Source organism: Lutzomyia longipalpis, chromosome 3, assembly GCF_024334085.1.
Source record: "Lutzomyia longipalpis isolate SR_M1_2022 chromosome 3, ASM2433408v1".
NCBI classification, from domain to species: Eukaryota; Metazoa; Arthropoda; class Insecta; order Diptera; family Psychodidae; genus Lutzomyia; species Lutzomyia longipalpis.
Window position 1 is genome coordinate 24,511,595 of NC_074709.1, and position 16,409 is coordinate 24,528,003.

The following is a 16,409-nucleotide window of genomic DNA, read 5'->3' on the forward strand; positions in this document are numbered from 1 at the left end:
TGCCTTTGAAATTTCAAACGCCAAAAAATAATCATCAAACGGGTTAAAAGAAATGCCAAATGCAAGAGAAACGTCAAACGTCAAATGTCAAAAAAATCTGGCGTTAAAGCGAGTTTTAAATGTTCGAAGAGACGTCAAATGTTAAAAAATTAAACTTTCAGACAAACGTCAAACATAAGAAAAAAAACCTTCAAATGTGGAGAAAAGAATTGTCAAAAGAACGTCAAATGTTCAAAAAAAAAAAATATCAAACATTCAAACGAACGTCAAGGGTTTGAAAAGAAAGGTCAAAGTTATGGAAAGAAACATCAGAAAAATTATAAAACGTGGAGAAGAACATCCAGTGTCAGATAAAAGCGTAAAAGCTACAAGAAAAAACTCCATGCGTAGGAAAGAAAAATCAAACATTTAAAAATATCAGGCGATAAAACAAACGACTTGAACGGTTAAGAACAAAAATGTCAAATCTCTAAAAAATATTAGACGTCAAAACGAACGTCAAACGTTAGAAAAGAACCTTCAAATGTGAAGAAAAAAATCGTCAAATGTTTAAAAAAAATATCAGACCTTCAAAACGAACGTCAAATGTTTGAAAAGAAATAGTAAAATTTGAAAAAAAAACGTAATAAAAAAAATATATTGGACTTAAAAAAGAACGTCAAGTGTCAGTTAAGAAGCGTCAAAAACTGAGAGAAAAAAACTTAAACTGATGGAAAGATATGTCAAATAATTAGAAAAAAGGCTGGACAATGAAAAGAACATCAAACATTGGCAATAAAAACTTGGAAAGTTAAAAAAATCAAAACGCAAACAATATTAAAAGTCAAAAAAATAATGGAAAGTTATTTTATAAAAAAAATGCCAAAAAGTTTGAAATGTCAAATTTTGGGAAAAAATCAAGTTTAATCATTAAGCATTAAAACGAACGACAAAATAACGATATTAAAGGGTTAAGAAGCGTCAAAATTACACAGGAATCATCAAACGTAAAAATTAACTTCAAACGTTCGAAAAGAAAATGTCAAATTGTTCTTTTTATGAAGAAATTAAAAAGACGGATTTTCGGTCTTTTATTTGGCTAAATTCTTTTTTTATCTTCTTAATTTCTTTATAAATACAGTCGTGCCTTGGCATAAGATAGTCTATGATATACTCTTCACACTCATTATTTTCAATACGCGAGAGCAGTACATCCTAGACTATCTTATGCCAAGGCACGACTGTAATTTACGGTCGATCAATCATCATTGTTCTTTTTATTTTTTTTGAGCGTCTTTTGAAACAATCTAAATCACCTCCTTGAATAGATTCCAGATTACACCCCTGTCAACAAGGAAGCATTTCGAGGGCTGCATTGTAAAACCGGCTAAGTCGGTATGAGCTCCGAACCGACTTAGCCGGTTTTACAATGCAGCCCTCGATTTAGCAAGACAAAAATATTGCAGAAGATGCTCATTTTTTAACCCTTTCAGGCTCAATATAAGGAAGAGGGAGAATTATTTTATTAATTTATTTTATTATTTTATTAACACATCCTGGACGGCTTGACGCACATCGGCGTCCACTGACAGTTCTCAATTCTGTACGCTGTAACAATTTGCCACTCTTTTTGCGTTTGATATTTACCCGGTAGGAAAACTTCTCCAACATTTTTTCAGCCAATTTTGATTGCTGACTCGTAAGGTGTTCATATATGATTAATAAATCTATTATTTATTAAATTTATGAAATGATTTGAAATCAGCATTTTAAAGATTTCAAATTAGTTGTGACAAGAAAAAGGAATTATCTAGAATATTCTAGATAATGATAATTCTGGATATTATTATCCTATGAAAGAAATAGAAATAACAGACTAAGTATTTAGAATATTCTAGATTTTTTTAAATCACACTGTCACAGAGTAGATATTAGCTAAATACATGTATTATGAAGTTTTCAGAATTTTTAGAATAAAAAAGTCAACCTGCTTGTTGACGTTATCATCAGGTGATTTAGGTTAACGAAAAGAAAATTTTCCTCTTACATAACCTCAATTTAATTTTTGTGATAAAAAAAAATGCTTCATAATGTTTAATAGCAAAAAGGAAACTCGTCTGAGAGATTTTCACTGAAATTATCCCATAAATCTGACTTTTTTCCACATGAATATAAAAGTGCGGTTATGTTGGCATGAGAAAAAAAATGCCAAATATGTCCAAAGATTTTTGAAAACTAAATTGTGTTTTCTTTGGCGATATTAAAAAAATTTGTGTTACACATAACTGAATATTGTGTCAAATAAATATTTTCTGATAACGTGCGAAGAACATAAGAACACCATGGTCCCACCGGGTAACATTTCTGGACGCCAGTGACTAATTGTTACATGTCGTGTAAAAAACCTTTGGGAAGTATTTTACCCGTCGTCAGTGTGTTAATTTATTTTATTATTTTTTTTTGGTCTTTTCTTTCAATTCTCGCTTAGATTGAAGAATTAAAATTTTAATTCCTTTCCCAGAAGAATCCTTAATTTTCTTCTTCATTCTTTCAATCAATTTTTCAATCAACCCAACCACCAAAAAAAGAAAGAAAAACTTACCCCAAATTCTGGCCACACATCTGTATTATATATTTCTAAAGTATTCTTCTTAATTTCTATGAGAGGACTTCTTTAGAAGACTTCCAGCTGTTCAATTGGGAGCCATTTGGAGCTCTCGAGGGCATCCCAGAGATTTCGATCGCGTTCAACTGTCTCCCGGTTGAGTTTATCCGCATCCAGAGTGAATTTGTGCTCCACCAGTGACATGTCTTCATCCTCATGGGGCGCCTCGTAGGCGTGATGATGCGACGACCAATCACTCTGCGTGGACGTCGTGTGTCCGGAGCCGGCGTGATGGGACATGGCTTGATGGTAGTAGGCAGTGGCATCGGCTCCCTGTTGCTGATCATAGTAGCCCTGCCATGCGTATCCCTGCCAGTACGATGGATCGTAGTACTGCGTGTAGTCTGCTGCCCCACTGTAGGCACTCTGGAGGATACTTGTGGCTGATGGAGTTGCCGGAGTGGAAGATGTTGAGCTGCTGGCGCCCTTTGGCTTTGGCACGGCATTGCAGATCTTCAGTGGTCGACTCCCCAGCCCAATGTACCCATTCATCTCGTACAGAGCATTCTTCTGCTCCTCCTCAAGCCCAAAACGCACAAAGCCATACCCCTTGGAGAACCCCGAACTGTCCAGAATAACTTTTGCCGTCTTTATGGATGTGTACTTGCTCGAGAAGGCCCGATAGAGATTGTAGTCATCCACGTCGGAGCTCAGGTCACCCACCCACACGGAAAATTCCCTATCAGCTCCCGGGAGGGCTTTACTCTGATTACTCGCGCTATTTAGGCGGAATCTCACGACGGGATTCGTTCCCGGAATGGGTTTCCCATTCAATTTATGCATCGCATCCACGGCTTGTTCGTCATTGAGGAAATTCACAAAGCAGTATCCAGCTGGCTCCCCGGTGTACTTATTCCGCATCAATTTAACCGTTTGCGGATCCTCGCCCATCTTCTGGAAAGCTGCCATGATAAAATTCTCCGTCATATAGGGCTCCAGCTGCAGAAGGAAAGTGAGGTTAGTTTTTGTGTTTTGAACATTTTGTCCATTTTTCATTGAATTTGGGGTGGAAACTTACACTGCCCATCCATAGTTGACAATGAACAACGCTGTTCATCTTGTTTAGCACAGAAATTGATTGTTTTTCACAAAAAAAAGCTGAGAAACAACAATAAGCCGCAATCAAAACAATTTTCTATTGTTGATTAGATTGACCCACTAAAAATTACGTCGAGTTTTTTATGTCGTGGAGAATCGTACGACAAAGAGCAGGACAAAGAGTGGAAAATCGGCAATAAGGCGGATTTTACTCCAAGATTGAAAATTTGAACAATTTTTCCCATTTTCTTATTATTTTTGATAATTTATGTTAAAAGCGTAAAATAAATGATTTAGTAATAAAAAGGTTTATTTATAACCCTTTTCACTCTGTGTTTCATTAAAATTCTTGTGAAATGTTTAAGTTTTATGAAAAAGTAGGGTTATGTCTGTTAAAATTGCCCTTTAAAACAAATTACTTGACAATTAAACATAATACCGGACTTTTAAAAGACAAATTACCAGAATTTTCAATAAAAACTCACCTTTTAGCGATTTTAAACCCATTTTCAATGAAAAAATGACGATTTAATGTACTGAAAACGCATTTATTGAATCATTTTCCTCCAAAAAATGCATGAAAGCATAATTTTCTTCACTTTACATTTTCATCCATTTTCACGAGAGCTTTTATAACTTTGAAAATCGTCGTAAGCTTTCTTAATTGGTTTTACATTGAAATGAAAAAATGCAAATAAAATTTCAAATGAAACCTAAATCTTAAAAAATCTATATTTTTTGTAATTTTTAAGGTGAATTGGATATCCGCATAATTTTCTTTTCTCTTTTAATAACAAATCTCATTTCATTGACTCACCATCCGATCATCTGCAACACTCTGATTTACTTACATACCGCATTGTTCTCTTATTCACTTGGATCGCTGAATTGAGGAAAAATTTTAATTAAATTTCCTTAAAAAATAAATTTAATTTTAAAGGAAACTTACCCAACAAAGGACTTTGAATGTCCACTAATTAAATCCTCATCCTGATTCCCAATTGATTTCTTCACATACTGCAAAAACAAACACAAAAATCATCAAAAGGAACGTTGGAAAAGCTTTAAGGATAAGAACTAACCAAGAGATTCAGCATAATCTCCTCTTCCATCTTTATAATTTGCTTATTGAGCTCCATTACGCGCGCCATGTCGTCCTGCACCTTGAGAAACATATCCGGTGAATCGTACTTTTCCGGATCATCCTTGAACACCACCATCCCATCCTTCTGGTTGATTGATGCAAAAATCTCTCCGGATTTTATCATATTCAAAATGTACTCTTCCGCTTCAGCAGGCCCGGAAAGTTGAACGCGACTCGCAACATCGGCCAATGAGAGCGTCAAGAAAGTCTTTGTTAGTCGCTGGATGTTTTTCTTGCAAAGAGATCTGGCAACCTGAAAGTCCACAAAGGACGAATTTTTCTAACGTTTTTCTAACCCGAGTACTTTCAAAAAAGTTTAAAACAGAAATTCAGCGATTGAACGTCAAAAACGTTCGAAATTCAGCAACTAAATGTCAAAAATTCAGCAATTTAATGTATGACGTTATAAATTCAGCAACTAAATGTCAAAACGATACGCTTTAGTGTTTGAATGTCAAAAAATCTTAAATTGCACTTGAATCGTTAACAATGCAGTAACTGAACAGTAAAATACTGAGAGTTTAGCATTTAAACGATTTAAACAATAAGAACATTCGAAATTCAGCAGCATATATCAATGTGTCAAAAATTCAGCAGTTGAATGTCAAAAAAAGTTAAAATTCGGAAGTTGAATGTGAATACATAAAAAAAATCAGCTATTGTATGCCAGAATATGAATTCAGCAGTTGAATGTCAAAAATTCAGCACTTTTGTGTTAAAATGTTAAAAACTCAGTCGTTAAATGTCAAAAAAAAGATTGGATATTTAACAGCTTAAAAGCAAACGTTAAAAATTTAACATTCAGAACCTTTTAAACGTTAGAATTTCAACAATTAAATGTGAAAAGATTTTGAAATTCAGCAAGGAAATGTCAAAAATTCAGGGCTTCACTTGTCAATAATAATAAATGTCAATAACTTGATAAATAAATATGAAAAAGATTGAAAATTAGCAACTGAATAGTAGAGATAGAATTCAGCATTCAGAACGTTTTAAACATTGGATTTTCAGCAATTAAATGTCAAAACATTAACAATTCAGAGCCTGAGTGTCTCAAACTTTAACCTTTAGCAGTTGAATGTCAAAAACGTTACAAATTCAGTATATTTATTTATTCATTTTATCAAGTGGGTGCCATTTTCCCTGATAATTCCCTTATATATTCAGCAACTGAATGTCAAAGTGTCAAAAATTCAGCGCTTCAGTGTCTAAATGTCAATAATTTAACAAATAAATATGAAAACGATTGAAAATTATCAGCTGAGAATAGTAAACGTTAGAATACGGCATTAAGAAGGTTTTTAACATTTGAATTTCAGCAGCTGATTGTAAAAACGTTAAAAAAAAATCAGTATCAGAATATCAAAAATTTAAAAGTTTAACAGATGAATTGCAAAACGTCAAAAAATCAGCATTTCAGTGACAAAATATTTTAAATTCAGCAGTTAAATGTCAAAAACGTTACATATTCAGCAGCTAAATGTCTTGAAGCTAAAAAATCAACATTTTAACGTCAATATGTTAGAAATTCAGCAGTTAAATGACAAAACATTCAAATAAGAATTTAAAATGATTTTTTTGCTCTTCGATTCCTATTTGTGAAACATTTAGAAGATTTTCAAAGAATCATAGAAAAAAGGGGAAAAGAAGAGGAAACTATTTCGCACTAACCTGCTGTACAAGTCCCAAATTGTTGTCATTCCTGTAGGTTTCTCGGTACTTGTTGATGATATTCCGTGTCTCCTCACTGGATGCCGTTGCGTAGGCATTCGCCAGTTCGTGGTAGGCATGACTGAGGGGCTTCATGAAGCGCGTAATAACCTGAGAGGAGTACTTTGGGATCGGCATGATTTTCCCATGGAGAATTAGTGAGACAAGAAGGAATTTCTTGTAGGATTCCAACATAATGTGGGACATGGCGAGTGCTGGTGTGGAAACAGCCACCTCGAAGAAGTACAGGGCTCTCTCGTAGTTGTGCACCGCTGTGTAGATCATGCCGCCGTAGTAGTAGTACAAGAGGAAGTATTTGGCATCATGATTGCTGTCCTCGGTGGAGGCAATCGCTGTGATGTCCGTATCCAAGAATTTCAGCACAGGTGTGAAGACTTTGGCGCAAAAGCTGAGCTGACAGAGATCTGCGTGGATGGCGGTGAGTTGGGTGTCAAATAAGCGGATCTTATCGATGGCCTGCGCTAGAATTGGGATGCCCTGAATGCAAGGGATTTGGTGTTTGACGAGATAATCCGTGAACAGGTGACACAGTTCCCCAACTAAAAGGAAATTTATGTTAATTATCTTCCGGAAAGGATTGAAAAGAAGACAGAAAACTCACAGGTTTGTGGAGAGAATCGTATTTGTTCCCCATTGCAAATGGATATGAATTCCCTAACAAGGCTAATGATGCTGTCAGCTTCCTCGGGGGTTCCCTACAACAAAAGCACAAACGTTAAACTCTACTTCCGGATCACAAAAAACTCCCTCACCGTCAAATTGTTGAACTTCGCCACCAAAACATACAGAACCCCCAGCGAATGCTGCTGAAAGTCCAACGTTTCAAGAACATTATCGAGATAGTTGGTATTCTTAGCTAGAACCAATGCTGTCTGATTGCAGGAGTCGGCCAATTCCCGGAAATTCCCTAAAAACACAACAAAAGAAAGGGGTTGAAAGCAAACAAAATAGCCGGAGATTACCTTTTAGGTTAGAAAAACTCCACCACATCACGGGACTCACCTGAAGCACTCTGTGTGCGTACATTATTGACAAAATGCTCGAGTGCAGCTGACATTTTGTTCTTGGACACACTATTTAGCGCACGAGAGTCATTTAAGCATTATTTGGGAGGAAATTGCCTATTCACAAAATTTTCCACAAAATTCCAATTGAAAAAACACAAGAAAAACACGCGATGTCAAATTATGTTTCACCAATGTTTCACATGGGGGATGTTTCATCGTGGGTTTTAGGGGTTTCTCAATTCAAAGAAGAAATTCCTGAAATTACATTTTTTTTGGAATCATTTTAAATTGAATGATTTTTTAAATTTAATTTTGTTAAAATGATTGGATTTGGTCACTTTCCTCCTTTTTTCTTTTCTCACACTTTCCTAAAAAGTGTGTGAAAAATAGAAAATAGAAAAATAAAGAAAATTTTAAATTATGTTTCATTCTAGCTTCTTTTGTTTGGGATGATCATGAAACATTGATTGATGTTATGAAATTAGATAATGTAACAGAATATTCAGGAGAAAATATTAACACCGGAGGACCGGGCAATTTTCACTTACGCGGAGGATGAAATTGGACAGAATGACCAACGGTTTTTTTTTTTCAAATATTTCAAGGAAATATGGAAGATTGCATTTGCAAAATAACTATGCGTGCATATTTTATTCAATTAATAGGGGGATTTATTGCGCTTCGCGCAAATTTTGGATAAAAAAATATTATAATGGAAGATTGAAATCGATAGACAATCTAAAATATTGGTTTTTATGGGTGCGCTGAAACCACTTATCAATCTCAAAAGAAAACAATTTATGGAGGCTACCTGAAGGGTTTTTTTTAGATTAATCCTTGTATTTGCTTATTTTAAGTATTGAATTTTCCGGAGTTTTTATGTAAAAAAAAAGTAAACAACACTTTGACAATTGTGCAAAAGAGTATTTCGACGTGCCCGAAGATTATGAACCATATTCCTATCTTTTAACATAGGAGTATGGTTCATAATCTTCGGGCGCGTCGATTTTTTTCGAAAAAAAACCGTTGGTCACGGTGACCATTTTCATCCTCCGCGTATATTTTCGACTTTGACCTTAATTATCTTTTAAAAAGCAAAATATTTTCCGGATTTTCTTTAGCCTAACTTAAAGTAATTGAAATTCCCTACACATAGACGTGGTATTTATCACGATAGGTTCAATACATTTTAATCTATGACGATTTAAAAACTCGAAATGGACACGGTGTCCACATAAATCCTCTAAGTGTTAAGGAAAATTGATAAAAAATTAGAAAAACTGTACGAATCTTAATGATTAATAAGGTGATTTTAGGCAACGTACATTGAGGATTGTATTCAAAATGGCCAAAAGAAAACTGCTCAATAACGCCATTATTAAAATTAGATTAAAAGTAATTTGGAAAATGAATTGTAGATTTTTGCAAAGAATTTGACAAGTTTTTTACATTGAACCACTAAGAGTCGCTGATTATGGCTTCTGTATCTTTGAAGCACCCAAAATCACATCAAAAACAATTCTTAGCAGTCAAAGGAAAAAAAACATGGCTGACTTTGAACAGTAACAGCCTGCAGCAGCCTAGACTTTGCAAAATTTAATTATGAGCAGCATTGATTAGTCACAGCTTAGTTCTCTGCTAGTCACCGCAGTTATCCAAGACCAGGGGGGCAATAACTATGGCCTAAGGTGAACCATGAACGCAAGATTTGCGATCTTTATATGGAGTGAGCGCAAGTGAACGCAAGATCGCAAGTGTGAGCGCAAGAAATGTATGGAGTGATCGCAAGACCGCAAGTGTGAGCGCAAAAATGTATGGAGTGATCGCAAGATCGCAAGTGTGAGCGCAAAAATGTATGGCGAACGCAAGTGAACGCAAGATCGCAAGATTGAGCGCAAGCAACTGAACCATGAACGCAATATAGTTATTGCCCCCCTGTCCAAGACAGCACGATCACATTTCCGTCCAAAATTTAACCAATAAGACACATAATTTAAGAAATAAATATTAATTTAATCGACTTATGTTGTAATATCCTTTATTTGTGAAATATTCTACCATTTGCCACATTAACTTTATTTGTTGGTTCTTTAATTCAAAACTAAACATATAGTGAATGGCTTCTGTGTAGTTCCCGTGAATTATTATCTCATTTGAAGTGTGAGATCCCATGATGAGGCCACCGCCATGGGTTATTCTCGCTTTAATCTTCTCACGTAGCGTCCCTAGAACGTAGACATCATCCACCCAGAAAAATGGCGTCGTTTCTGCTGCTTTGTGCAGCTTCTGAGCCACGTCACTTGTTAAGAGAACTGCGCATCCGGGGCAGTAGACTGGATACGTGGCATTGGGATATTCCTCCGGGGAAACGTACCACTTTGAGTTTTTATCCCGAATAACAGGAGGACCCCAACTGATGTGGCAGAAAATTAAATCCTTCCTATTTCGGAGTTTTTGAATGAATTTCAAAATTAACGGCGTATTAACGAAGATGTCGTCGTCTGATTTGAAGATAAATTCTGCTTCTGGACAGAATTCTGTGGCCCACTTCATGGCCATTATGTGCTTATAGGTGAGATTTTTGTACGAATCCACAAAGTTCCCCTGAACTATGTCCCCAAAGAAATCACTTTCAATTTGAATTTCTCTCTGAATATCTTGAGATGAAACAGCGCCAAGAAGAAAGATCACTCGATGATCAACTTTCCATCCACCCCAAGTTTGTCTTATATTATCACGATTTTCTCTCTTTGTTGGAGCACTGTGCACTAAAACGATGAATTTGGGATTCATTTCTAACTCTAAACAAGATTTCTGATTGATCGTGTAGTCAAAATTGCGAAGATCAACGAGAAATCTTCGATCTGATGCAACGAATTTCACTGCTACAGGTTCAGGATCCTCTTCCACGACTTCCAGATATTTATTCACAAACTTTAATGTATATTTGTGGGAATGTGCGAGATACCATACAACAAGTGTATAGCTGATAAACACCAATAGCACAATTATCCAGCACTTTCGCCGTGAAGGTCTAAGAGATCTTTAAGAAAAAAAATTAAAGTCTTGTAATAAAATTCTAATTAAGATTAAAGTTTCATTTCACTCACAATTCAGTCATATTTTAATTTAGTAGTTGATGCTTTAAATTGGAAATTCAATTGATTACTGAAACCACCGTGGCACGACTATCAGCAATTAAAAGCCATGAGAAAGACAATATAATATCACGTTTGTAAAATTTGCTATCAATTCTCAAAAAAAAATTGCGCGAACGATTCTTCGCGATTGTTGGTCAAAATTGCGATATGAATCTGCAGCTAAAAGTAATTTTATTGATTTCTCATTCGGGTTTTCCGTACCGTAGCAGTGAAGAGTCGGTATCAGAAAAGATTCCTCGCGGTTATAGTATTGCTTGTATATTTTTCGATCATATTGCTACATATTGCCAACATTGTTATCTGTATCTTCTTCTGATAAAAACAACGTTAGGGGAACGTTATGTGCGGTGTACATTTAAATAAACACTGTATTGGTGAAAAAAAGAGATCGTGCGTAAGCTAAAAGAGTTAAGATAATTGAGGGAAAATAAATTGTTTACAAACTGTCGAAGAACATTCAACAATCGTTGAAATAAAATTGAATAAATTAAATGCAAATTTATTATTAATCCACACACAGTTTGTTCTCATAAATGTTCTTTAAGGTGTTCTTTAGAAGAAATTATTGTTTGAACAGTTTGAACGTACAAACTTATTATTAAAATATTTACAAAATGTTTCAAGAAGTATTTTTATGCAAATAATCTGTGAATAAATCACAGTAAAAATTCAAAATTGCAAGGAAATCATTTCAAGAAGTAGGATAATTCTAAGTCAGGAGCTGCTTTTCGATCAACTTAGGAACACTCTTAACCTCTAGGCCGCCAAGCGGGGTCGTTGAACGACCCCAGCCCTATATTTCATGCTATAACTTAATAAATATAAAAGATACCATTCCCATCTTTTGGAAATAAGTTCTTTGGTTATCTGAGGAGGTTGTGTAAAAATTTCAGCTCAATCCGTCCACCACAAGAAAAGTTATTAAGGAAAATGTAGAAGAAGGGAATTCAAAAATTGGTGTAACGGCCATGCTGCGGAAAATTTCTCAGAATGAAGTTAGTCACATCATAAATCATATGGTTGAAGGGGGTTGAAGGGTTGTGTTTACTTTCTCACTTTACCTTCTCAGTGTCAGAATTATCGCGAATAAGTAACATAAACAACATAAAACATAATTAGAAGCATATAAATGTGCAAAACAATAAAGAATATTCGAGAAATATTGCCATTTATCACGGTGCGGGAAGTGAGGGGAATGTGGGGAAGTAGTGAAAAAAAAAAGCAGTTGCGGTCAACTTCGTGGCAAATTTCTCACGAAGAAAGTGTGAAAAAGGAGTGAAAAATGTTTTTCCCTAATATCTTCTTCTGCGTGTTTCCGGGTGGCGAATTTGTGATGCAAGGGGCAAGAGGACTATATAAGGAGTCTAAAGGTAGTGACCCGACAGTTCCCGGTTTTATAGTTTATGAGAAAATCGTCTTCCTTCTTGGGGTCGTTCAACGACCCCACCTTGGCGCTCTAAGGAAGCTCCAAGGTCTTGGCGGCCAGCAGGTTAAAGAGATTTTCATGAAAGTTCATTGTGAAATTCTCAAGAAAATCTATTAACTTTATCCAGAAAAATGAATTCTCCCCGAGAATTCAGTTCTCAACCAAAGTTCTTGAACCTTGATTCAATAAGTTCTAAATCTATTTCTTTAGCCATATCATTCGATTTTTGTGAATTTTTTTGCCATTTTCATGTACGTTAACGGATTAAATTCTATAATATCTTCGCGTATTAAAATAACTTCCAATAAAAAAAAAAGATTTCTCTAAAGAAAACTTATTCTCTTCTTTTTCATAATAAAAGTGTTTTAAATAATTGAAAAATAATTAAGATAATATTTCTTGAATTTTTTTTTCTTTTCTTTTAGTCTTTAAAAGTTTTTTGTTCAATTTTTTGAATAATTTTCTTGATGTTCTTGAAAGAAAAGAGTTTTCTGAGTCGAGCCATGCTTCAAGCTGCAGCCGTCGTCACTATGTACGACTGGGGGCTCTTTTGCCAATACAGTAAAGAAGATAGAAAAGTTTTATGGGTTTCCAGGATTGTTTCAAAATTATTTTTCATGAAGAATCATGAAGATCAAATTTTCGGTTTGAAGCTTAGTTAACTAAATTTTATTAAAGGCCGACGTTTCGGACTATTTAATGCCTTGAAGAAGGACTTAAAAGTAGTCCAAAACGTCGGTCTTTAATAAAATTTAGTTAATCGAGCTTCAGATCAAAAATCCGATCTTTAAGAAACCCATTCATTGTCCATGATCACCCCTTAACTTGTTGAAAAGTTTTATGAGAATAATCTGTTCAAAAATTGCAAGAAGTAGGAACTTAATACTTAATTTTGATTTACTGAGAATGAATTTTCCAATAAAAATTGAGAAAGAAGAACAAGATAGATTAGCCAAAATTTTGTCAAGTTTTTGATAAACTTCCACATCAAAATCAAGAATAAAGCTTTCAGGACTTTCCAGGATTGTTTCAAAATTATTTTTCATGAAGAAAATGAATTTAAAAAATTTCAAAAGATTAAAAAATCGTTTTTTTTAAAATCCTTTTAATGTAATTTCTTAACACTGTAGAATCCACTGTCTGACGCATTTTTAACAACTCCCCAGATATCTTTTATTTGCTCATTTGTTATTTCAAAGCTATATAAGTAGCGCAATACGTCGGTGATGTTCCTCTTATTCTCATAAAATATCTCATCACTTATCTTTGATTTCAGTAGGAGACTCGCTACTGGAGTTATTTTTACTCGAATCTTCTCCCGAAGAATTCCCAGCACGAAGACATCATCCACCCAGAAGAAGGGAGTTGTTTCTGCTACTTTGTGCAGCTTTTTGGCTACATCTGTGGACATGAGGACTCCACAACCGGGGCAGTAGACTGGATACGTGGCATTGGGATACTCTTCTGGTGAAACGTACCACTTTGAGGTGTCATCGCGCACAACAGGAGGTTTCCAGCTCATTGCGCAGAGTATGAAGTTCGGGATTCCACCGAGAGTTTGAATAAATTGCGACAAAAGGGGTGTATTGACGAAGATATCATCGTCGGATTTAAATATGAATTTTGCTTCTGGACAGAACTCCGATGTCCACTTCATGGCCATCACGTGCTTGTACGAGAGATTCCTGTAGGAGTCCACAAAGTTCCCCTGAACTATATCACCGAAGAAGTCACTTTCTGCTTGAATTTCCCGCTGAAGATTTTCAGACGCAACGGCGCCAAAGAGGAAGATAACTCGATGATCAACCTTCCATCCACCCCATGTTTGACGAATGTTATCGCGATTCTCCCTCTTTGCTGGGGAACTATGCACGAGTACAATGAACCTCGGTTTGATCTTCAGCTGTCTGCAGGATTTCTGATTGATCGTGTAGTCAAAATTCCGCAGATCAATGAGAAACTTCTGATCAGGTGCTGGTGGATCGTCCACTTCAATGATCCTCTGCTGAAGATCCCTCTTCTGCTGGACAACATTGAAGGTGTATTTGTGAGATTTTCCGAGATTCCACACAACAAATGTGTAAATAAAAATCAAGATGAGAATCCAACACTTTCTCCTTGCATTCCTTGCCAAACTATAAAGATTTTTTCAAATTAATTTTCACTCACAAGAAATTCAAAAAAGAAACTTTCAAATAAACTCACAAATCCACAAATTCACGCATTTTTATCACACAAAAAAAACATAAAAGAATAAATTTTTCAAATGCTTATGGCTTAGCATCTGAGACCACACTGTGAGGCACACAAAGTATCGCAGAATAAAATGAGAGAAGATATCGCATTTCTTATCAGATTGATTAGTTATAGTAACTGATTACCAAGAAAATTGTTCCAATTTTTGACGGTTATATGGAAAATTTAATAATTTTCCACAAATTGCCAATTTCGCATTTGCAAAGAAAAAGCAGCAAAAAAAGACATTGCGAGGCAGTGATAAAGTCTTCTTCCTTCCTCTTTGTATTGGATACCCGGTACATTATGATGGATTGGGGGGTGATTCCAAGAAATTCACGTAAAAAATTCCACAATCAACACTTGGTAACAATTTTTGGGTGAGAAAATTGAGAATTTAATAAAAAAAAATTCGTTGTAAAGACAAGCAATTCATTATATAATTTAACTAGTCAACCCGAGCCCCCAATCTCGTGTGAGCAAATTCCATTTTAAGCTATAAAAGGGGGCGTATATTAGTAGGGGGGATGAATAATTTTTTTTAACCTGCAGGCCGCCAAGACGTTGGAGCTTCCTTAGAGCGCCAAGGTGGGGTCGTTGAACGACTCCAAGAAGGAAGTCGATTTTCTCATAAACTATAAAACCTTTAGACTCCTTATATAGTCCTCTTGCCCCTTGCATCACAAATTCGCCACCCGGAAACACGCAGAAGAAGATATTAGGGAAAAACTTTTTTCACTCATTTTTCACAATTTCTTCTTGAGAAATTTGCCACGAAGTTGACTGCAACTGCTATTTTTTTTCACTACTTCCCCACATTCCCCTCACTTCCCGCACCGTGATAAATGGCAATATTTCTAGAAAATTCTTTATTGTTTTGCACATTTATATGCTTCTGACTATGTTTTATGCGATTTATGCTACTTATTCGCGATAATATTGACACTGAGAAGGTAGGGTGAGAAATAAAAACAACCCCACTAGCACACGGTTCGTGACGTGATTAACTTCATTCTAAGAAATTTCCCGCAGCATGGCCGTTACACCAATTTTTGAATTCCCTTCTTCTACATATTCCTCAATAACTTTTCTTGTGGTGGTCGGATTGAGCTGAAATTTTTACACGACCTCCTCAGATAACCAAGGAACTTATTTCTAAAAGACGGGAAAGCTAATTTTTATATTTATTAAGTTATAGCACAAAATATAGGGCTGGGGTCGTTCAACGACCCCGCTTGGCGGCCTAGAGGTTAAATAAAAAAAATCCCGTTATCTGACCCTGACCCTTCAGCAGGTAGAAAATGGGAAAAAATCAATTTTTCTGTGGGGGCGCTATAAAGGGGGGTTGGGGCGGAATCCCATATAACGCTTGCAACTTGTATTGACCCCCTCTACCCCCATACCAAATTTTATCAAGATCGGCCCAGCCGTTTCGGAGGAGTTCATGTGCCACAAACAAACAAACAAACAAAATTTTCAGCTTTATATATTAAGATTTCGCATTTACAACGATGGAAATGCGTAAGAAGGGAGTTTATTCGCTTCTGTATGGGAAATTCCTCATTGAAGAAAAAATTAAAAAAACGTGCAATATTTTGTAGTAGATGATCAATAGACAAAACAGTGACGTCACCATTGTGTTTTTTGTCTCTTTCAGTGCATGAAATATTCATTCTAATGTTTCGTTGATTATTTTTGATCCTTTCGCGTTCATTGGGTTATACGTTGTCCTAATGTGAAACATTTTATTTCCCTAAATTTTAAAGAATTTATTTGTTTTTCCAAGTTAAAATGAATTGAATTTATGGGGCCTAAAAAATACGTTCTGACTGAGAAATGTCCGCAAAATAAGACCGCATGTTTTTAAACCTTTCGCATTTTTTTGGTCATACGTTGACCCAAACATGAAACATTTTTCCCCAATTCTTTAGAAATTCAATTGGTTTTCCTAGTTAGAAATATATAAAATTCACGCAGAAGTTGAAGATGTTTTGTCTGAAAAATGTCCTCTAAAAGCATTCAC

General features: G+C 35.5%; 5 protein-coding genes across 7 annotated transcripts in view; all 5 read right to left on the reverse strand.

The window, feature by feature from the left end:
* The window catches only part of LOC129792945 (beta-1,3-galactosyltransferase 5), a 1,144,668-nt gene that overhangs the window by 165,164 nt on the left and 963,095 nt on the right, over positions 1-16,409 (reverse strand). The window lies entirely within an intron of this gene.
* LOC129792964 (tRNA selenocysteine 1-associated protein 1) lies at positions 2,588-3,811 on the reverse strand. The gene is made up of 2 exons (XM_055832462.1): positions 3,663-3,811; positions 2,588-3,583 (listed from the first exon to the last, which is right to left on the reverse strand). Exons 1-2 carry the CDS (start codon positions 3,699-3,701, stop codon positions 2,654-2,656), a joined length of 969 nt encoding a protein of 322 aa, XP_055688437.1. The 5' UTR covers positions 3,702-3,811; the 3' UTR covers positions 2,588-2,653.
* On the reverse strand, positions 4,210-7,756 carry LOC129792947 (COP9 signalosome complex subunit 3). Its single transcript, XM_055832410.1, has 7 exons — positions 7,560-7,756; positions 7,310-7,464; positions 7,159-7,252; positions 6,498-7,096; positions 4,765-5,079; positions 4,632-4,699; positions 4,210-4,565 (listed from the first exon to the last, which is right to left on the reverse strand). The coding sequence occupies exons 1-7, from the start codon at positions 7,612-7,614 to the stop codon at positions 4,550-4,552; spliced, it is 1,302 nt and encodes a 433-aa protein (XP_055688385.1). The 5' UTR covers positions 7,615-7,756; the 3' UTR covers positions 4,210-4,549.
* On the reverse strand, positions 9,037-10,997 carry LOC129792328 (beta-1,3-galactosyltransferase 5-like). The gene is made up of 3 exons (XM_055831240.1): positions 10,675-10,997; positions 9,623-10,607; positions 9,037-9,051 (listed from the first exon to the last, which is right to left on the reverse strand). Exons 1-3 carry the CDS (start codon positions 10,683-10,685, stop codon positions 9,037-9,039), a joined length of 1,011 nt encoding a protein of 336 aa, XP_055687215.1. The 5' UTR covers positions 10,686-10,997.
* Positions 13,164-14,600, reverse strand: LOC129792960 (beta-1,3-galactosyltransferase 5-like). The gene is made up of 2 exons (XM_055832459.1): positions 14,357-14,600; positions 13,164-14,286 (listed from the first exon to the last, which is right to left on the reverse strand). Exons 1-2 carry the CDS (start codon positions 14,374-14,376, stop codon positions 13,257-13,259), a joined length of 1,050 nt encoding a protein of 349 aa, XP_055688434.1. The 5' UTR covers positions 14,377-14,600; the 3' UTR covers positions 13,164-13,256.